The sequence below is a fragment of the Xyrauchen texanus genome, chromosome 25, assembly GCF_025860055.1.
Source record: "Xyrauchen texanus isolate HMW12.3.18 chromosome 25, RBS_HiC_50CHRs, whole genome shotgun sequence".
NCBI classification, from domain to species: Eukaryota; Metazoa; Chordata; class Actinopteri; order Cypriniformes; family Catostomidae; genus Xyrauchen; species Xyrauchen texanus.
The window spans coordinates 42,461,982-42,485,960 of record NC_068300.1 but is presented as its reverse complement, the minus strand read 5'-3'; the positions used below and the strand labels follow the sequence as shown (position 1 = coordinate 42,485,960).

General features: G+C 40.4%; 1 protein-coding gene across 2 annotated transcripts in view; it reads left to right on the top strand.

Annotated features, from left to right (window-relative positions):
- The window catches only part of iqsec1a (IQ motif and Sec7 domain ArfGEF 1a), a 193,549-nt gene that overhangs the window by 9,023 nt on the left and 160,547 nt on the right, over positions 1-23,979 (top strand). Inside the window, exons 1-3 of one of the 2 annotated variants that reach the window (XM_052091693.1) lie at positions 3,365-3,477; positions 4,295-4,324; positions 20,237-20,344. In XM_052091693.1, the coding sequence (XP_051947653.1) occupies positions 20,280-20,344 (65 nt within the window). In that variant the 5' untranslated portion in view covers positions 3,365-3,477; positions 4,295-4,324; positions 20,237-20,279. Of the gene's footprint in view, positions 1-3,364; positions 3,478-4,294; positions 4,325-20,236; positions 20,345-23,979 lie in introns of those variants that run through there. The other variant, XM_052091690.1, reaches the window with a different exon arrangement.

The following is a 23,979-nucleotide window of genomic DNA, read 5'->3' as shown; positions in this document are numbered from 1 at the left end:
CATTTATTACAGTGGCTTTTTCAAACAGTGTAGTGGTCTGATTTTTTGTTGTATATGGTGTTTTTTGTATGCCTATGCTTTTGTATTATATTTCCAATATATTTAGATATATAAAATGTTGATGGTCTTGTGCTTTCCTGTTTTTCTTGTTCCTGTTTACTGTAATTACCTTGCCCAGGTATGCCTAGTTTGTAATTAGCTTCATGTGTATTTACCCTCTCATGTTTTCCTTGTTCATTGTCTGGTCTTGTCCATTCGTGGCTGTGTCATTGGTGAGGTTGATTTAGTTCTTGTTCTCTTTTGTAGCTTCATTCACTGTATTGTTGTGTTTTTGCTCCTTGTTTAATAAGTACTGCAATTGAATCCTATACCTCTCACTCTCTCTCTCTCTCAACATCCACATTACAGAAGACTAGACCCATTTAAGATGGATCCAGCAGTAGAACTCCTGTACCTTAGGCAGGATGAAGGCTCCATAGAGGAGTAAACTGATCTGTCCTGTGCCCTTGTGAACTATGTTCACAAAACCTCTTTTGATTTGGTCTCAACAAGCCCATTGAATCATGTCTGCCAGGAGGCAGATGTGATTTTAATTTGGAGCAGTACATCCACTATGCTCTATTGCTCAGCTTCTCCCTACATGGTGGGATACTGCAATAATCCCCTTGTGGCTCCCAGCAATCTCTCAAAGGAGGTTGCACCCAGCACTCACTGCACCTGACTCCTTGCGGACCCAAGAGGATGATGAGGAGGATGAGGAGGAGAAGAGAGGTTCCTGGTTGGGTGGTCCCAAGTTCTGTGGTCCCAGAGTTTCCTGGTTTGGAGGTCCCAGCTTTGATGATCCCTGTGTTCCCAGCTTCGGTGGTCCCAGCTTCGATGGTCCCAGAGACAGTTGTACCATCTCACTGTGCTAGGAAGAGAAGAGAGAAGACTAGCATCTCATCTAGCCTGGGCTCAGCCAAGGAGGCCGTCAAAGAGTTTCCTGTGTTCCCTGTCACGATTTAAGAGGCTGTCTTGGAGTTTACTGAGTTTGATTCCACAACCACAGAGGTCTTTGAAGAGTTTCCTGTGTTCCCAGTTGCTCTGCCCGAATTCCCAGTTGCCTTGCCCGAGTCCCCAGCTGCTTTGCCCTCGCCTGAGTCCCCAGCTGCTTTGCCCTCGCCCGAGTCCCCAGCTGCTTTGCCCTCGCCCGAGTCCCCAGCTGCTTTGCCCTCGCCCGAGTCCCCAGCTGCTTTGCCCTCGCCCTAGTCCCCAGCTGCTTTGCCCTCGCCCTAGTCACCAGCTGCTTTGCCATCCCCTAGTCACCAGCTGCTTTGCCCTTGCCTGAGTCACCAGCTGCCTTTCCCTCAACCGAGTCCCCAGCTGCTATGCCCTTGCCCGAGTCTCCAGCTGCCTTTTTTCCACACCCGAGTCCCCAGCTGCCTTACCCTTGCATTAGTCCCCAGCTGTCTTGCTCTTGGCCAAGTCCCATGGCCTTGCCATTGCCCTCACCAAAATCCCTGGCTTTTCCAAGCAGTGCAGTGCTCTGACATTTTTATCAGTGGGGTTTTAAATAGTGCATTGGTCTGACATTTATTAAAGTGGCCTTTTCAAACAGTGCAGCGGTCTAACATGTGTTACAGTGGATTTCTTCAAGCACTGCAATGGTCTGACATTACAATGGCTTTTACAAACAGTGGAGTGGTCTGACGTTTGTTACAGTGGCTTTTTCAAACAGTGCAGTGGTCTAACATTTATTACAATGGCTTTTTCGAACAGTGCAGTGGTCTTACCTTTATTACAATGGATTTACAAACAGTGGAGTGGTCTGATGTTTGTTACAGAGGCTTTTTCACACAGTGCAGTGGTCTTTCCTTTATTACAATGGCTTTTACAAACAGTGGAGTGGTCTGACGTTTGTTACAGTGGCTTTTTCAAACAGTGCAGTGGTCTAACATTTATTACAATGGCTTTTTCGAACAGTGCAGTGGTCTTACATTCATTACAATGGATTTACAAACAGTGGAGTGGTCTGATGTTTGTTACAGTGGCTTTTTCACACAGTGCAGTGGTCTTACATTTATTACAGGGGCTTTTACAAATGGTGCAGTAGTGTTACATTTATTATAATGGCTTTTTCAAACAGTGTAGTGGTTTGATTTTTATTACAGTGGCTTTTTCAAATGGTGCAGCTGGCTGCTGAGAGGTGAGACTGAACAATAATGTGGTCTGTTCTAATATTAGTCGACAGAGATTCATTAGAACCACAGGCAATGTCAATACAGCTTCAGCTTTAAGTTTGCTTTTAGTCAGATCTTGTGCTGAGTCTGAGTTAAAAATATCCATAAAAGCAAATGGCAGAGGTTTATAGTGTTAATGGTTATTTGACAGTTTAATTGCAGTTTGATTTAATTAATACACTTATATTGCCAGGTCATGGCCAGATTGCATATTTTGCAGGAAAGCACTCCATGAGTTACTATTGAATTATGTTCTGCACTGTCCTTATCAAACTGCTTGTAAGGTATGACGGAATCATGGAGTCATTGATTCTGAATACAATGAACCCACTGTTAAACCTTATCTAAATCACTGGAATAGCGCCGGCGAGTCTGGGGAGTATAATGCACTATTGACAGAGAATCCTCGTGCCTTCCAAAACCCCCTACCCATGTGACTCAAATCTACACCCTCGTGCTTTACCATGTGAGAAAAGCACGTGAAAAGTTGGCAACAAAGTGTGTGTCTTTCATTTAAAACCTAGAAGGGCTTATTTTTAAGGAAATATGTTTAATCCCCGTATGTTTGTGTATGTCTGCTGTTAGATTAAACTAGTTAAAATTTGTTTAGTTGTGTTAGTTAAACTCTGAAGCTTTAAATAGAAAGCCTAAGGGTGTATATCCACTTTTAAGTGTACCAAATACACGTTTCTTGGTATCAAATTAAACCTTACGACTTGTCCTAGCTGAATATAAATATAAGGTTACATTAAAAGGTATTCTGCTATGTGTTACTGTCTTTTGAGTGATTCAACCCCAAAATCCTGACCCGGTCATAAATTATGCAAATGACATGCAAATGAGCCTTGACAGGACAAAGAAACAATCTCACGCCCAAAACTGAGGAGCCATTGGGTCATTCCTCCCAAAGGAGGTGTGACCTCCCTACCTTAAAAGTCCGGATCTGGTGTTGAATCGGCCTCTCTTACCTCTTTTTTGCTGCTCTTCTCTCTTATCTCTTGCATCCCTTACATCTCTCCTCTTCTGCACTCTTCCCCCGTTCTTCTGGACCTCTTCGGAACAACCCTTCAACTCTCTCTTCCCCTCCCTTGGACTCCCCTGCAACTCTCCGGAACACCCGTCGACTCTTCAACAGTTACTCTTAAGACGTTTCGAACTTTCCACGAACCATCCACGATCTGGAAACACCGACAGAAAGCCCATCTCAAGGACGCCACGAGGACACGACATACACGCAGTCTTGCTCAGCCACATAAAGGTCCATTGTGCAAGTATTATTTCATTGAAATTCAAATGCGTTACAGTGTGTAATTTCCGTGCTGGCTCTGAAAGGTTAACTGTGGAAATAACTTTGCTATACCTCTAATCTCTTTATTTTCTTTTACTGTGTTTATTTTATGTTTATTCTATGTTAAATGTTTGTTTGTTAAGTGTAGTGATATATCCTAGTTCCTTGTATTAAACCCAATTATACGCTTGATTGTCTGTGTTTGTTGGTCATAAAACAAAGCCTCTTTAATGTGCGATCTAAAGCTACGAGCTGATATTATCAAAGTAAGTTAACGTGCTTTGATGAGTATGCTTATAACTAAGAATATACCTTCTTGAGAATTGATCAAGAGTATTTAGCAAAGCGGTTCGCTGGACGAACTGGTTGGTTGCGATAGCCTACGGGTCAATTCCATTAAGGTGTTCTGAAAATTAATACAGCCTGTCTGCATACAATGTATATTCCTAATTAATTATAATTCGTTGTGTTTAATTATCTATATATATTGGAAGCAGACTCTTGGACTATATGTATGTATTGTTATCTAGTCAAAACCATATGATTAATCATTGATTACGATTAATCATTAATATTAGTCGTACATTCCCCAAACCTGACCTAGATACCCTACATGCTGTGTGATTCGAGCTGCAGCACAGTATATGTATGGCACATATAAAAAGCACATATATTGTATGGGTTATAATAAATGCATCTTTCTTGCCTAAAGCCTTCCTGTTTCCTGTTGTGTATGGTTTTCATAGTTGGTCTTTTTTTAAAGAAAAAATCTCCTTTTGTGTTTCAGGTCAGAATACAACAGTCCAAGAATCGTCAGGTATGTCATGTATTTGTTTCTACTGTAATGGTGCCTACACTCTGAATTTGTAATTGTTTATAATAATGGTACTTCATGTCAATTGTATTTTTAGAGTGTTAATGTACTCCAAACCTCTATAACTCTGTGCCTACAATAAGCAAGTTATCAGTCAATACATTCATCTGTACATTTCAGAGCTATTAATATTATTATTAGGGCCCAAGCACTGAAAGTGTGAAGCCCTATTGTTATTCTAAGGATTATTATTTTTATTATTCTTTTCAAGGTTTTTGGTACTTTTTGGGTACATAACATGCGTTAAAACTCTTGAAAGTTTGCACACACATCTGTAGGATATTTGGTATGCGACATTTAAGAGATAACCATTAAATTGCCCTCATTCTCACATTTTTATATGTAAGGATATTTGGTATGCTAAATTTTGAAGGGAATTTAGGGTCTGGAAATATGTGAGCTATAAACTAAATTAAACTGTCCTTATTGTACATTATTAGGTAATGAAATGTATAACGGAATTAGTCGCGTTCGACAACCATTATAAATTATATAAATTACAAATAACGAGATTATTTGTCTGAATAAATTCTCCACCATTAAAATCGTTATACAACATCTAGTTGTATCCGCTCACAATTTCTACTGTAAGGAATTAAGCTTTACTAAGTGAATTATAATTAATTCACATATAGGAATGATATTATTCTCATGGCTTATTGAAAATAATATCACATGTGTTTAAGTACAGCTTTGAAGCCAAACCTTTTAGAAACAGGGATGAGATTATTTATCAAAATATACCACAGTCAATCATCTTTGAATACAGACAAACTGTATTACTATTCCAAACATAAATCTAATCTAACACATATATACATGAGACAGGTTGGTGAAAAGAGTGACAGAATGTGAAATAAATGATCAATACAGTGAAAATGAACTTTATGGAGTCTGTTGACAATGCCTTTAGAACCATTTATCCTTCTTTGAGTCTACATTGATTTACTATTGGATTAATCAAATTATTTAATTCATACACCATCACGTTGAGCACAATATTGGAGATGTACTTGCTTGCAGTTGTGTTTCCTTGCGTTCTTTGTGTTGCTTGGTCGAAAGTTCGTTCCATCTCTGTTTTGGACCTCTATAAGATCGGAGTTATTGTTTGTATAAATTATGAGGTTGGCTTTGAAGCGAGGCCTTCTCATGGGTGTGTAAACCGTAGAGAGTGACAAGCTTTCTCGGGACATCGATTCCCGAGCTTCCTTGGACCTCACATGGCATGGACCTGGTTCCAACGAGATCCCGAGAAGACCACGAGGGAAGAGTCAGAGCGAAGTCTGAGCAGTCCGGAGCAGGAGAGATGACGAGAGAGACGACAGAAGAGAAGAGAGGAAGAGAGCGTGTTCTTCCTGTTTGGAAACATTTGAACTAAAATTGACCGCTTCCCCAAAAGTGTCCTGCGGCAATCAGAAGTTACTTTTCAGAGTCATATGGCCAACTGGTCTTTTCCGACAGTTGATTTATGGTCCTTTGTTTCAGATTCGTACAAATCTCCTGCTCAAAAATAGAGCATATTTAATCATGAACATTTATATCTTGAGAATGGTACAAGAGACATGAAATTCGTTGTCATCAGCGTTCTCTGCATACCAGCGAACGCTTACATACTAAACATGACATTTTTTTCATGGATATACGTGTAGGTAACAAAACATGACAATCCCTGGTTATAAATCATACTGGTTAATTAATTGGTTATACAACATGGATGAAACATTACACACATTTTAAAGAGGTATATCAGGCTATAATGAAGGTCATGCAAGGGGTGTGGTGGAGGGGGGTTGGGATGCTTCAGCACCACCTAGAACATGGTCCTGTTCGGGGGGCTCTGTAGCACATCCCTTTTGAGCTACAGTCACCAAACTTTGTACAAATATAGATCTCATCAAGCCGGACAACTTTCACACTGACAGTAATAAGTTCTGCTCAAAAAGAAGCTGGCCATTTTGGATTGTTTGCAAAATGCATGCTGAGGAATTTGATCTACTCAGAGGGATTTCATGTTACAGGTACCAAATGTGGGTGACATCATGACATTGACGATGCTAAATTGTGAAGGGATTTTTTATATATCGAACAGTGTTGCCAAATAACAATAAAAATGGAATAAGGAAATGTCTCATATCTTCTGCGTGCAGAAAATTAAAAACATAAAAATTGAGCCAAATCACATTGACGTGCCTATTGTGGGTCATGGTCGTTGTGCCACCAACTGGTGCAAGGAAGTGTGTCACTTTTAACAGACTTTAAAATATCCATATAATGTTAACCTGACTTGCTTCAAAATATTTTTGAATAATATCAAGACTTTTTTAAATTCTGAAGGTCATGTCAAGAGGGAGTATTGCTTTCATGAGGTAATGACAGAAAAACAGCAACTGAAGATATTCACACTAAGTAATGACAAGCCTAGCCCTGACATGTATTATAATGGGCTTGTTTGACAATTTTTACAGGTTTATTTAAATTTCGTGTTTTTAAAACATTGATAATGATCTTTAAACCTCGTTAATATATGATACCCTTATAAAACTTATCATGGCTTTACTGTAGTAATATTGTAGTAACCACAACTGTAGTAACCATGTTTAGGTTTTTTTTTTTGTCAGTTACCAAGGTTTATATACAATTACCCATGGTTTTATGACAGAATTACTGTAGTATCTATATGGTAACTTGGTTTCAGTAATAATAACCATATAATAATATCTATGGTTCATTTTGAGGTTTTATATGTGTATACAATCTAGCTTATCTAACTAACTTATACTAACAAATTTTTTAAGTGTAAAAAAAGCAGCCTAATAATTTATATATATTATAAGTAATAATAATGTTACTAATTTTATCCAAAGAATTCGTAAAAAATGTGTTTAATAGAGGTATCGGTTTTGGTATTGATATTGGCCTAAAAGTACTTGGTATCGGATCGAAAAGTAAATAAGTGGTATCGTCCATCTCTACCGTAATGCCTTCAGAATCCCTCAACAGTGCACGTGAAAATGCATCTAAAGTCAGTTTGTCAGATTCATAATCAAAATAAAGTTATTTATTTGTTATTGTCAGTGTGAACATGCAATATTCTAAACTAATTTATGTCCTCATTTGCCGTACATTAATTTACAGGCTATTATTACAGTTGTGCGTATGAATGCAGACTCAAATTTAATATACTTAAAATTTATTTTGACAATGCAACAACAGAATTTTAATGAAATTACAAGCCTTAATGACTTCTGTGCTCATATTAAAATCTACTTAGACTATCTTAATACCTAATGCCATGAATTACATTTAATTTAATGCCAGTTTATGGATAAATGCAAATGGTAAATAATTTCTTTGTAATATAATCTTTAGATCTACATATTTTTCCAATAAATATTTTATATTAAATTATAGCAAAACATTTTAATTAATCAGTTTGTAAAAATGTCAAATTGTAATTAAAAAATTATATAGATAGAAAGATAGATTCTCTGAATGGTGATTCATGAGACGGTCACCACATTTAGACAACATTATGCCAAGACATCGAAGAGGCTAAATTGCGAACATCTTTTTAAATATCGAACAGTGTGGCCATGGCGATTCACAAAATTAATGGTAAAAATAGGCAAACAGGAAGTGTCTCATATCTTCTGCCTGCATGGTGTGATTTAGATCAAAATTGAGTTGTATTTTCTTGGGGGCTAATCACATGGGCGTGGCTATTGTAGGTCACGGTCATAGCGCCTCCAACTGGCAGTAGGAAGTGTGGCACTTACGACAGACTTTGAAAAAGTTCTCTTACATTTACCCAAATTTCTTAAATTGTTTAGACACTGCTGATGGAAAATTTTGAAGGGATGCTTGATAGCTTTAATAGTGCTGTCATGGCAATGGATTAAATTACATTAAGTTGTTGTCAAACTGGAATGGTGGCATATATCTTACTACACATTGTATGTTTAGGGTCCAAGTTTACATTAATGTTGAGTTGTTGCTGTGTCCAATGTCCATCATGCTTTGTTTTCCGAAAGCCACCAAGTGGAAATGGACCCATGGTGCTTGGGCCCGTCATCGCTGCTTGCAGCTATATTTATTATTATTATTACAACCATTTAAGATGATACATCCATTTTTACAGTACGCAGTATATGTATCATCTGGATCCTTCAACCATGACCAACCATATACGGAGGCTCACGTACGTAGATTATGTGGTGAAAGGTGGTAACGGTTGTATGTGCCCACAGATCCAGGTGGGCTCACAACAACTTTTAAACTGTTTTTTTAATATTATAGGGGCCCATAAAAATATACAGTCAGGGGACCCAGAGTTCCTTGCTAAGGCCCTGCTGAGGCTGATGGGAATTAGCTTTGTTCAATTCCAGCATCAGTTTATCAAAGCAGATGACATCATTCACTGTAATTGAAGCTGAAATGATTCTTCTAAACACGCTGATTTAAAATGCTTCATACTGTATGTGGCTGAATCCTTGGAACAGTAACTGCAGTGTTTATAATGTGTGTACAGTTGTCAACTAAACCACTTGCACACATGGTCATTTATAAATGCATTGTTTGAAGGTTATTTCTCTTTATTGTAGCTTATGCTGTATTTTGACCTGTTTGGTGATGCTGATTTTAGTTCACTATCACAAAGAACTGTGCAGTAATGAAAAGAATATCATACTAAATGTTTAATGAGTATTATGTTTAATGTTATTTGGACATTTCTTAGAAATAGTCCTTATCCTAGTAGCTAGGGCTAGCTAGTACGTACTAGGTGGGATTTGGGTCCATCCAATCAAGTTTGAATTCTCTGGTCTCTACAGTCTCAGACAGATGAACCGTTTTAGGGGAGAAACTAATAATAATAAATATAGCTGCAAGCAGTGATGACTCTAGGAAAACAAATCATGGTGGCTGTATGCATTTGAAAGGGTCTATAAGAGGACTATTTAAACTCAAACACTCAAAGTGTCAAATTTTCTGGGGGGTGCTAGAAAGCCTGCTATGGAGTAGACGTGCTTTGCTAGAGCTCCGCACAATTTTGAAACTAATTAATATTTATCTTAAACTCTCACAGACTATAACTTCAAACATTGTTTGGCAACACGACAAAGGGAAAAGGAGTCTAGACAAGATAATTTGAATGATATAGACAACAAACCAATTTCAACATCTCCGACCAATGAGTAGTTAGCTGAAGACATTAGCTCCCAAGAGTTCCCCACAGAACCTACTCAAAGTGACCTACTGGCTGCCTTAAACTCACTAAATAAGGTTGGCTGATTTCTCAAAGAGTATTGGGACTTTGACTGAAACAGTGAAGGCAACTAAGGGCAGGGTGCATGAGGTTGAAAAGACGACAGTCGATCACGAGGCCAGACTACAGGACATAGAGAAACAGTGCACAGCATTCAAAAATTACAACAAAACCCTGAAAGCCCGATTGGAAATGCTTGAGTCCCATTCAAGATGCCAGAACATCCGGATATTTGAGATCCAGGAGGACACTGAGAAAGAGAAACCTACTGAATTTGTCTCAGAGCTGATACCAGCATTGTTGGGGAGTGAACACTTCAAAACAGCCACCCTGATCGATCACGCACACAGATCACAGGCAACGAAGCCGGCCAAGGATGGCACCACCAAGGCCATTCATTGTACGGCGGCACTATCCGCAGACTAGGGATCTCACCCTCAAGCTGGCTAGTCAAAAATTCCCCGTTAACTACAATAGAGCCAGGGTGTCTTTCTGCCTAGATCTTAGTTTGGAGGTGAGGAACCAACGGAAAGAATATGAGGAGTTACTCAAGAAATGCAGGGCGGCCAACATCCGATATGGATTCCTCTTCCCAGCCCAGTTTAAGGTGACAGTTGAGGGATCAACACGTATGTTTGACAACCCAAAAGAGGCTGATCTGTTCCTGTAAAGCAAGCTCCCTGGCTGAGGGCATAGAACGGCTGTATCAACCAGCTAAATGGCCAAATATCAGACGATCTGAAATTGGTTATGATGGGTGAGATGTTACGGTTAATATAGCATTGTTTAGCCTATCTGGTTTTAGCCTCTCACCCCCTAACATGAGAGTTATTTAATATTAGTTTATATGCGGAGCATCTTTAGATGATGAGTTAATTCAAACTGTATGTCTAGACACCTTAAGGTTTGTGTGTTAGTCAAGGAGTGCTTCGTTTGGGGAAGTCACTCAGTAAGGAGACGGCTGGGGGGGGGGGGGATGGGTTAAGTGTTCTACATTCACATTTATTAATACAGGTGGCATGACAAGCTCCTGCACGGTGGGAGGTTTTTCTTTTTTTTTCTTTTGGGCTTTGTTTGACCGCAACAATTTATTTTAAAATAGGAAATGCCACATAGTGACCGAGTAGACCTGGTGGAATAAAGATAGTCATCTGGAACTGTAATGGCTTAGTCATGCTAACGTTTTCTCTCATCTTAAATCACTGGGCACTGACATAGTGCTTCTTCAAGAAACTCATTTTAAACGCTCTGCTCAGGCTAAGCTGCGAGTCGGCTGGATCGGTCAGATATACCAGTCTAACTTTGATGCAAAATATTCCTTTTGCTTACTCATCCTCGACTTCAGATCCAATTGGTGGGTATATTATTGTGACTGGTACACTGAATTAGAAACCAGTAACCAGAGTAAATTTATATGGACCCAACTTTGTTGATCCATAATTTTTTCAAAGGGTATTTAAGGCCATACCAAATGTTATTGTTGGAGGTGACTTTTAACTGTACGTTAAATCCTCTTTTAGATAAACAGCTATCAAGATCACTTCAACAATCAAATGGCAGTGTCTGTCTAAATACATTGATGACAAACCTTATCTAAATGATCCAAGATGGCGGCGCGGTAGCACGCAGCGGCCACTCAGGATCCAAAATGGTTCTATTTTTGTTACTTTGCCCGACTTTTACGGCACATGGACATCGGAGCAACCGGTGTTCATGTTTACCATCGCCAAATACTGCTCAAATATAAGACTCATGCAACAACTAAGCTGTATGATGATCTGCGGGAGAAGCTACGCAACCTCGGCTCTGCTGCGGAGACCAGGCCTCCTGTCCTCGGCGTCGCCTGTTGCTGGTGGCCAGGGGAGAGTGGTGTGCGAGGAAGTGGAAGCATGGCAAGAGGGCGGGGGTCCATGCTAGGCTAAAAACAAACCCTATCCGGCCTGCTCTCCTGTCTATCCTGCTCTCAAATGTTTGCTACCTGGACAATAAACTGGACTACATCCGCGTGATGTAGTCCAGCGTGAGTTTAGAGACTGCTGCGTCTTTTTTTTCACAGAGACGTGGCTCAGCGACAGAGTTCCAGACGCCGCCTTTCAGCTAGATGGTCTCGCCTCATTTTGTGCCGACAGAAATGCAGCTCTGTGCGGAAAGACTCGTGGTGGTGGCTTGTGTGTTTACATCAGCACGGAATGGTGCAAGAACTCTATGCTAGTCTCTAGCTACTGCTCATTGCTGGTGGAGCTTGTGACTGTTACATGCAGACCTTTTTATTTACCACTGGAATTCACCACTGTCATTATAACCGAAGTTTACATTACCCCCAGCGCTAATGCTAAGGAAGCACTATGTGAACTGTATGGGGCTATTAGCAAACTGCAGAACTCTCACCCTGATGAACTGTTTATTGTCGCCGGAGATTTCAACCATGCAAATCTCAAGATAGTGCTCCATAAATGTCACTTTGCAACGAAAGGGGTGAACTTACTTGATTTGTTTACACAAACATCCCAGGCGCGTACCGGGTGGAGCCCCGCCCCCACCTCGGCTACTCAGGCCACATATCTGTTATGCTAATCCCAGCATACAGACCCTCACGTCAGGCACACAAGACTGTTTTGAGTGTACTGACTGGCACATGTTCAGGGAGGCTGCAACATATGGCGACGCTACCAACTTTGAGGAATACACAGCATCAGTGATCAGCTACATCATTGATGATGTCACTTTCTCCAAGACCATCACCACATGCTCCAACAGAAGCCGTGGATGACTGCGGAGGTGCATGCGCTGCTGAGGACCCGAGACTCCGTCTTCAGAGCAGGCGACAAGGTGGCCCTAAGAACAGCAAGGGCCAAACTGTCCCGGGCCTCAGAGAGGTAAAGCGTGCACACGCCCAGAGAATCCACAGTCACTTCCAGGACAGCGGCGACACACGGCGCATGTGGCAGGCCATCCAGGCCATCACCAACTACAGGACAACATCAGTTGCCTGTGACAAAGATTCCTCCCTTCCAGATGCGCTGACTGACTTCTACGCTCGGTTTGAGGCGCAGAACAACATGGTGGCGAGGAAGACCACCCCTCCTCCCAACGACTTGGTGCTTTGTCTTACCACGGCCAATGTAGAGTCAACCCACGGAAGGCTGCTGGACCAGACAGCATTCCTGGCAGTGTGCTCAGAGGATGTGCAGACCAGCTGGCAAATGTTCTTACCGACATTTTCAACATCTCTCTGAGCAGTGCCGTCTCCATGCCACAGAAATCTGCAGTGTTCAGCCTCAACGACTACCGTCCCGTTACACTCACACCCATCATCATGAAGTGCTTCGAGAGGCTCGTCATGAGGCACATTAAGACCTAGCTGCCCCCCTTACTAGACCCACTGCAGTTCGCGTATCATCCCAACCGTTCAACAGATGGCGCCATCGCCATCACCCTCCATCTGGCCCTCACCCACCTAGATAAAGGACTCATACGTTCGAATGCTGTTCATAGACTTCAGCTCAGCATTCAATACAATCATTCCTCAGCACCTGATTGGAAAGCTGAACCTACTGGGCCTGGACACCTCCATCTGCAACTGGATCCTGGACTTCCTGACTGGGAGACCTCAGTCAATCCGGATCGGGAACAGCATCTCCACCACCACCACACTGAGCACTGGGGCCCCCTAGGGCTGTGTGCTCAGTCCACTGCTGTTCACTCTGATGACTCACGACTGTGCAGCAATGCGCAGTTTGAACCACATCATCAAGTTTTCCGATGACACAGCCGTGGTGGGTCTCATCAGCAAGAACGACAAGTCAGCATACAGAGAAGAGGTGTACTCCCTAAACTTGTTAATAGTCCATTTTATGTGAAAAATGCTACTTATGACTCTAATCCAGTCATTTGTCATACTATTAGGATCTGGAAACAGATTAGGCACTTAACATACCCACTGTATATATTGACAGCCCGATTTGCCTGAACCATGCTTTCCCCCCTGCATTGGATGATGCAGTGTTTTCACAGTGGAGGGAGAAGGGGCTCTCAACAATTGGTAACTTATACATTGATAGTCGGTTAGCTTAATTTCAACAATTACAGGGTAAGTTTAACAGTAAAGTGATACACAGGTTACATTACTCAAAAGGAAAACTGCATAAAATATTCCCAGACAACTCAACACAATGTGAGAAGTGCAGGCAAGATGAGGGGACGTTGACCCATTTATTTTGGACATGTCCTAAGTTACATGCCTACTGGGCTCTTATTTTTGATTACTTATCTAATGCCTTCAATAGAGTTATATCCCCAGACCCATTGATCACTCTGTTTGGTACAGTTGATGGCAAAACCAGGAGGGGAAGGCTGTCTCTCTTTGTACTTTATTAGCCAAAAGGCTTATTGTGGTAGGGCGGAGGGTGGGGCCGGGTTGTCATCCTACACACCCGGTCCTGTATTAGGCTAATCAAGCCTTCGAGAGGGATAAAGGTCGACTGCAGAGGATCGTGCAGGAGAGAGAGATCCTTAACGGACATGTCCATCATGTGTGTGTTTGTCTTTTGTTTCAGTTTATTATTAAAATATTATTTATGTTGAAAAGCCAGGTCTAGTCGCCTCCTTTCCATTGATCCCTTTACACTTATATTGCAATTTTGGAAATTGGAGACTGTACCTATCTTTGAAATGTGGTTACGGGAATGTAATATTTATGGAATAAAATAATACTTTAATAATACTTATGGAAATGATTCGATACAATACCTTCAATAGAAGTCCAATGTTTTACAAAATATGGCAGCCGATACTGGATAAATGGTGTAGTCATGCTTCGTAATTGTGTTGATGGTCTGCTGCTACTCTGTGCTGTAGCCCACTAAATACTTATGTTTTGCTTAACTATACTGCTTGTAATGACTATGCTGTCTTCTTATACATGTACCACCTAATAGGTTTTATTTTTTTACTTTTTTATATGTGAGTTAAGTTTTGTTTTTTCCTCTAAATTGGACATCCCATTCAACTGTACAATGAATGTCAATGTTTGTATTGTATTATTTAAAAAAAAAAAGTGTCACATTTTCTGTTGTCAGTTGGTGGCACAATGGCCGTGACCCATAATAGCCGCATAAATGAGATCAGCCAGCATTACCAAACATACAGATGAATTCATAATTCAAAATCATACAATGCACACAAAATCATACAATGCATACAAGATATAAGGAACTTCTTGTTTCACATTTTTGCCCTTAATTTATTGCGTCGCCATGGAAATACCATTCAATATAAATCTCACCATTCAATACCATTCAAAAAATCTGGTTGCAATTTATCCTCTTCAATTTCTTTGCATGAAGTTTCCTAAATTTGGTGACAGTCACATGATTCCCCTAGGATGAGTATTCAAAAGTTCAGGGCCTGCAATTAAAAAAAAAATGCACATTCACTTCCAGTTGGGCAGAGCTAATGACTGTAATCTTGAAAGTTGTACAGCTTGATGAGAACAATATACAGTATGTATCAAGTTTGGTGACAGTAGAAGAAACTGACCCCACCACTTTTGTCAAAAGGTGGCGCTATAGAGCTCCCCAGCCACGCCCATGTGTTAACTTTTGCCCAGGTCTAAAGGATGACGACTCTGATGTGTGTGCAAAATATCATGAAAATTCAAGCATGCCAAGTTCCTCAAAAACATGTGAATATACATAAAAAGGAATAATGACTTTTAATGTGTTACCATAGTAGGTATTCAGGTATACATAAGAGGGGCATTTCAAAGTCTGTTAAACATGCCACACTTCTTTTTCCAGCTTTTTTCCGAATGTGACCCACAATAGCCACATTAATGTAATTTAGTTTAAATTTGGTGTAAATCACATGATGCACACAGAAGATATGAGACACTTCCTTTTCCCCATTTTTTGATGTTAATTTATTGCATTGCCATGGCAAGACCATTCGATATATCAAAAATGTGTTCACGATTTAGCATCGTCAGTGTCTTGGCATGATGTTGCCCACATTTGGTCCCTGTAACATGAAATCCCCTACATTTTTGTGTGAACTATCCCTTTAAGTAATATTCAACCTTGTGGTTGAAAGAAAACCATAATTTTGTTCTTAAAGAAACCCTTTTTATCCAAATAACACTTTTCAATTTATCAGCCAACCTTTCATTAATAGGATTTATGGGCAGGAAATTTCTATAATATCAATACACTTGCAATGAAAGAATTTAATTTAGCTCAAATGTATCTGGCATAGTCATACTGTACAGATCGTAAAATTGTGCATTGTGTTGACATCTGCTTAGCTTGAATTCATTAGCATAATTAAAATACTAGTAAAAGACTAGTATTATGTATGTTGGGCTGTGTTTATTTTCATTAGTAGCCAATGGGAAGGAAGTCCAATTGCAAAGGGATCACAGCTGACAGAATGAATGGGTTTGGATTTCCTAGGAAAACCTTTATATAGAGCTACATTTATACTGGAACTTAACTGTTGATAGATAAAAAAAAAAAAACTAAAAAAACTTTGTTTATTTGGAGTCCCAAATAACCACAACCTTAAGTATAATGTTTGTAAAATGGGTAGTTGTTGCATGATGTTTCCATTGTCATCAATATTTTAAAGTTAAAATGTATAAATGAATGAATGTAGGAATGTGTAAGGGAAAGTGTAACTAGTCACCATTTCTTTAAAGTGGTTTACCATCTTTAATCACCTTTTCACATGTTGTTTTAAAATATGTGAAGGTAGAGTATAGTTCAAGACATGAATGCTAATATCAAGTTTCACAGAATTATGTTTTACATCTAGACAAACTGTGACAATACAACATTTACTGGTTATACATGTCAGTCACATACTGTGGTATCAGGGCTGGCCTGTGGCTTTATGGGGCCTTGGGTGAAATCATATAAATGGGCCCCCATATTGAAAATTGTCATAACTTTAAAACATCCATTGAACCACTGCAGACGTGATGAGCAGATTTGTTTCAATAGAAAGCACTAAAAAAGAAGCTCTATACTGGATAGCTCAGTAGATGACAAATAAAGTGTCCATTAGCTCTTTTTGGTGTACATGTACATGCATGTAGAAGGGAAAATGTGTATTTTAGGTGCTGTGACAAGTCATCATTTTATCGCCTTATATTGATCACCTTTCAAACTTTTTCTAGAAGTACAAATAAACACATGACTCAATTAATACGATGCCATGGAAACTGCACATATGATAATTACTGGGTAACATTTTACAACAAGGTTTGCATTAGGTATCATTAGCAATGTACAGAATAATAAAATGTTCCAGCATTTATTAATCATGGCTAATGTCAATTCATTAAAATACAAATGTTTATTGTTTGTTCATGTTAGTTTATATTGTATTAACTAATGTTAACTTATAACATTTTTCATGTTAAAAATGGATTAGTATGTGTTGAAATGAACTCTGTAGGGTGCACAGGTTGTTTAGATCAGTTTTACTATCAGATATAATGAATAATTAAATTAAATAATAGAATTTAATTAGTTAAATTCTATCCTCGGGGCTCCACTCTTTGACAAGAGAAAATGATAGTAAGTGACTGATCAAGACTCATAAAATTCTACCCTGAAGATTGAGTATTTTGATTAATAATCAAAATAATCAAAAAGGGAAGAAGCTAGTTGAATTATTGCCATACGAATCCAACAGTAATCTGGTTACAGTTGGCTTCTAACAACAACAATTTAACAATACTGAAGTAATACAGGAGTTCTTGACGTAGCAGAGGCTGGCTTCAACACAATATTCAAACAAACAACTAGGAATACTTATTATAATATAACAAGATTTATTATAATCAAACAGCAATGAACACAGCCAATACTAGATGAATATAACACAAAAACATAAAGTGGAAATCCTAACTAAATAGTGGAGCTATATGCTAGTGTATGTGTGTGTGTGTGTGTGTGTGTGTGTGTGTGTGTGTGTGTCTCGATTCGGTAACAAAGACACAAAATGGCGGATTAAACTCCTCGTGTGGAACTAGTTTCAAAATGGAGGATTAGATCATTAAGGGCGGAGCCAACGATTATTTGAATGTGTAGGGAAAGAAAGATGGCTGGATCAGATCCAGCACAACAGAGCTAATACCACGTGTGGGTGATAATGAGCAGACACACAAAGGAACTGAACGAAACAGGCGGGAGAATTTGAAAACACCAGCCTGAGATAAACCGCGGTGCTGCTCACTCCATGAATTTCAGTGTGTGTGAGAGAGAGAGAGAGAGAGAGAGAGAGCGAACAAACAGGGGTGCATGAAATTTAACAGAGGATAAACGCTGGTAAAAGGGTGATTTAATCGTTAGTTCAGATCACTCAATAAAATAAAATTTCCCCAAAAATTACGATCTCACAAAACAAAACAGCAATCAGTGATCGTAGTTAAACATACAATTGCAATCAAAACATCAAACATTCAGCATCAAATATATATGATTTAGTTGTACAAGAAAAGTCACAGTTTCTAAACTAAATCTGCCCAGATTTCAAGCCTTACTTGTGAAATCCTGTGTGATTTCAGCAGGGTTGTTCGTTGAATTCCTGTTGTGTTGAGCGGTCGGGAGAAAACAATCTGGATTCGGTCCTTTGTCTTGCGCTCGTCAGATAGGAGACACGTCTCTGCTTTGTTTCTCGGATCCGGTGATTGAGAGAAACGCGGGAGGTAGTCAACGTTGATAGAAAAATGGTGAAGTTTAGAAAAACGTGGTCTCTCTTTGTCCAGAAGGAGGGAAATTCCTTCGTGTGTAGACAGGTCTCTCAGTTGTAGGCAGCGAGGCTGTAAGCAGAGAGAGCAAAATCTAATCGAACCGCTAGTTTTGTTACGAAGATGACGTCATCGGTCATTGGCCGCTTTTGACCAATGACGTTTGAGATTGAGTCCATGGGCGGGACTTCCCGTTTGGCTGTGAAGCATTCTGGGAAACAGAGTTCAATGTCTCCCATTCGATCATAGAACAAAGGGCCATGCTGTCTCTGCTGCCACGTCTGCCGGCAGGTCATTCCCGTCTACCTGGATGAGGGAGGGGACAAGGGGAGGGAAACAGAAATAATTAAGTGGGGTAGGGGGGTACTTCCTGTAACAGTGTAGTACCCCCCCAAAAAAACACTGTACAATTTAATCGAGAGGGAAAAAGCCAATGCGGAGCGGCAGTGAGAGAGAGAGAGAGAGATGGAAAAAAAAAAAAACGTACTCGCCGGTTCTCTGATACACCGTCGCATAGTCCTCGATCACTCCTCCACCCTCTCAGGAGGACTACAGCCGCTCCTCCCCGGGCGGATCGGAGTTAGACACACGCCCCTCCTAGTTTGCGGCGACTCCTGGGGACACTCCTCCGCCCCTGGCAGCGGCCATACCGGGGAGTCACTTTCCTCCTCCCCTCGCGGATGGCAGTCTTCTGACGACCCCTCCGCGTTTCTGGGGGATGGCAGGGCACTCCTCTGCCCCTGGCAGCGGCTCCATCGCTCCAGGCGGTCGGGGAGACCCCACTCGCCTCGCGGACGGTGGCCATTCACCGTCTGGCTACTCCCTCCCCCGGCGGATGGTAGTGGCGCTCCCCCGGGTGGACAGCAGTGTCGAGGACTCCACGTCGGGCATCTCTTCTCCTTCCCGGATTTCGGCACCAGTGTAAAGCGATTATAAACGGGCAAGGAGGAGGCGAGAACCGGCTTGTCAATATAAATAATATTTTAATGCTAAACTTAAACAAAAGACAAAACGCACACATGACGGATATGTCCGTAAATGATCTCTCTCTCCCGCACCATACTCCGCAGTCGGCCTTTATCCCTCTCGGAGGCTTAATTAGCCTGATAAGGGACCGGGTGTGTACAATCATGACCCGGCCATACCCTCCACACTGCCGCACTGTTTAAAATAGTTTGAGAGAGTTTTAATAGTATAGGACACTGCTGACAATGCTTGAAATACCATTTCCACGACTCATATAACTACAGCATGTGTAAATGTTTATTTAGGGCAACAAAATCGATAAAAACAAAACGTTGTCCAGAATGTGTGCAAAAGTGAATAAAAGTTCAAACAAAGTTCAAATAAAAACCAGGTAACTACAGCAATGTAAAGAATAAACGCATATCTCTTAGAGAGCAGGCATCTTTGCAGATAGGACGGTTTGGTTATTTTCCAGATTAATTGCTCATATTGAGTTTTTTGCATCTTTATTTCGGCAGTGTCTGAATTTCTTCCCCAGCAGATTATTCTTGAGAAAACGCGAAAAGCCCTAATGATTTGAAAAGCGCTGCTTCTGCTATCATTTTCACAAAATAATCGTCACAAAGTATTATTACAGTATAATAATGTGTTTGTGTAAGCAGTGAAGGGCTGCCTCATTTTCACCTGTGACAATTCAACTCATTTTAAAAGTTAGTTAGTTAGTGGCCACGTTTGACCCACACAGATTTTATTGTGATATTTTGTCAGTAGTGGATCAGAATGTACATCATGTGTATGTGTTTTCTCTAGTTCTGTACATGTGTATACAGTGAGGTATACATCAGTAAAGTCGGTTATGTTCTCACACATACAGAAGACATGCATCTCTGCCTGTAGAAACAACAAGTAATCCCGGTATGCTGCGATCAGCTGTGGTCCGGAGAACTGCTCCATGTCGACAGTGGAAATCGGCATCATTCGGGTACTGTAAACCTTTTAAATCCCATTACACTTGACACTATTGAGGATAGCTTGTTTTTTCATTACACTGTGTCCTTACTAGGTGTGACAAGGCATTTGTCTGTTAAAACAATCAGAACATATTTGGGGGGAATTCACTTAGAATTAATTGCACCCATTAAAAGCACTGGCTATTTTCATGGGATGTCTGCCCCACAAAATCTGTGCTGAACGCAATTTCCATGTGCAATTCCGATCTTCCGAGTATATTGTGGAGGATTCAGCAGAACATCATGATCTGTACTGTACAGCATCACTCCACTACTGTGGTCCAGACACCTGAATAACCTTTTTAACATGCTGAAAAATCTGGATATGCAATGTTTAACAGTGTTCTGCATCATTTAATCATTGTTTGAGGATTTACTGCTGATATGATTTGTAGAAATGTACACAAACATCTCTTTTAAATAAAATAATTAAAAGCGCAATGTAATAATGAGCCTAATAAGAATTTGCCCCTTCGTGTTTAATACAAAGTGAAAACGAGCAGGATTGCAGCACAATGAGATTTCACAGTGGGTGGGGCTACCCAATGAAATGATGGCGAAATAGAAACCAAGCTTTTTCTGAAATGTCCCATCACTCGTCGCTTGTTGGTGGATAAAGGTTGCATGGAAGAGGGGGCTATTATCATGTCATGCCTGGTTAATACACTGTTACACAAAGCTAATATTTGACACAATACACATAGCATTTTAAAGAATCCATTATACATCATTTTACTGTTAATTATTTATTAATGTCAGAAAATCATATAGTATTGAATGCTCTGTTTAGCTCCTGTAGAATTACATTATGACGGATGCTCACTGGTGCAATTGTATAGTGCCCCTCAGCAATGTAGTGCTGTCAATGGTGTCTGTTTTGTTGATCAGTTAAAATAGCAACATATTTGCTGAATAAATTCATGCAGTGTGCATAACCTCTAACAGCACACTGATGGCTGAAGTGAATTGTATTGTAGGGTATTAGATCTACTGTTGCATCCAGAACTGACATCATCAGGTCAAGTGTCACTAAAAGATCATCAGTCATACTGTTGCATACCCACAGAATGAGATTTAATGATTTGCCCTTGACATAGCAAACATATAAATGGACTGAACAAAACTATTGAAAAGAAACAAAAATAAAGGTTTGAAAGTGGTCATTGTTACAGGTGCAGGTTTTGTGTTATGGAAGTAACAGCCAACAATAGGAAACATAAAAACAATAAACTAGAAATGTTCCATTCATGCTTATGTAAAACTGACATTTAACTTAAACAGCAGTAATGTATGATGGGACAGCAGCTCAGTCATGACGTTTGTGATGTCATGAAGAGTGTCGGTGGTGTAATGGTGTTTTCTCATGAATAATGACACACTTATTCATGTTTTTTCTCCTGCTGTAATGGTAAGTGAAATGATGATGATGATGATGTCAAAATGGGACCACTGTACTGTGGCTGTCTGTACACTAGAGATATTGCTTTGGAGAAAACTGTGGCAGACTTCGACCTTTCTTATAAATGAGGAAGCGGTAGCGGAAACATCCAAACATAAGACATTTATTAACACACACTTTTCAGTGTCACCCCCTCAACATAGTCATACACACAGACATATTTGTGCGTCTCTCTCTCTCCCAGCTGATTGAGATCATTATCCCCAAGCCGTCCATCCTTATCGCTCTGTCAAGCCATGCTCGCCACAAAAACGAGTACTGTAAAGTGAATAAGGCTATATTGTAAACATTTTACTGCCTTTTTATAGTGTCACACCAGACTGAATATACAGTGTGTAGATGTGTTATGAAACAGAATTTCAAATATGGACATCAGCAGTGCAGCCACAATATGTTCTATGTGCAGGGTTTAAATTGGGATTTTCGAGGTAGCAGAACCCTTCGAAAAATAATCACATTACTAACTACTTTACACACTTTTCACAGATATGTTTTTTTCCACTCAACAAATTGAAATAATGTCTATATTTTGTCCTTGTCACTCACACTTCAGCTGTCACAGAACAACAAACAGATGTACATATGAACTAATTCATTCTACATAAGTAATGTTCAAGTATTCTACATAAGTAATGTTATTTTAGAAATATGTGTGTGGCAGACAAGCCTCTTGTTAGGTAGGGAAAGGAGGAAACAGGAACCGGATTAACAATCAACAAAAGCCGCGTGCATCTCACTCGAACTGGCATCCCCGGCTCCTCTTTATCCCTCTCCTGGCTGATTGGGCTGATTCAGTGCCGGGCGTCCATCGTAACGATCGGGACACATCCTCCTCCTCGTCACATACCCCCAATGCCCGATTCAGGCCGGGGAAACCTCTGGCCTGACTTACTGCCCCCTCCCTTCCTGGAGGGAAGTTGTTGCCCTTTCAGCCGTCCTTCCGCCAGACAGTCTTCTCTGCCACCTGGGAATCTGAGTAGGATGAGGGGAGAGGGAGAGAGGGAGCGGGAGAGCCTGAGAGAGAGAGGGGAGAGAGAAAGGAAAAAGAAAAAAAAACTCAGGTTCCTGATCGCTCAGCCACATGGTCCTCTGCCAGCTCCTCCGCCCCCTGTGGACAGCAACGGGATCCTCCACTCCCTGGCGGATGGCAGCAGCAAGGACTCCATGTCAGTGTGTCTTCCTCCAGTCCCAGGTTTGGGACTAGTGTGGCAGTCAAGCCTCTTTTTCGGTAGGGAAAGTAGGAAGCAGGAACCGGATTAACAATAAACAAGACTTTAATGAGACATCAACATAAAACTGAAACATAATGACACACACACAGAGCTGTCGCGTGCATCTCTCCCCCTCTCTCTCTCTCTCTCTCTCTCTCTCTCTCTCTCCTCCTCATCACAATGTGTAACCCATGTAATGCACTTAGAAGTAATTACATGAAAATAAAGTAACTAATATGATCACAAGAATTTTTAATATAATGCATTACACTACTTTGACTAAAAGGTCATAAGATTACAGTAACAGTAATTACTTTGTAATCACATTATACCCAACATTGCCACTAACCTGGCAAACCTGACAAAAGAAAAGACTATGGGCAGTCTGAATGTGAGACTAGTCCTTTGCTGGTTCTGATTTACATTTTTACATTTACATTTATTAAATTAGCAGAAGCTTTTATCCTAAGCGACTTATAAATGAGGAATAGAGCAAAAGCAATTCATCATAAAGAAGCAATAATATGAGAAGTGCTGCGATACAAAGTTTCAAATTGCTCAGAGAAGTACAAGCACACTCTCACAAGGTGATAGACCGTAGTGAAAGAATGGAGTGAGATGTTTGAGACAAGTGCTCACGAAAGATATGCATCTTTAGATGTGTTTTGATATCTGTATGTCACTAGTTAAGCAAAACTGTAAAACCTTTTAGTCTGGTAACTGAAGCTGTGACTTTGTCAAGCTGATATGCATTTTCAAATCAAGGTTTAAGCATGTATAATCACTCCTCAACTCACACTGAAGGTGGCCTGAAGCTTATGAATCTTTCATGGAATGCTATTCTCTCATTTTACTTTGACCTTTTCTCAACTTTGCGTCTCTTGACATGCCCACATCCTGTCACCAACAGCCGCTGTCACTGGTGTCACCCGGTATT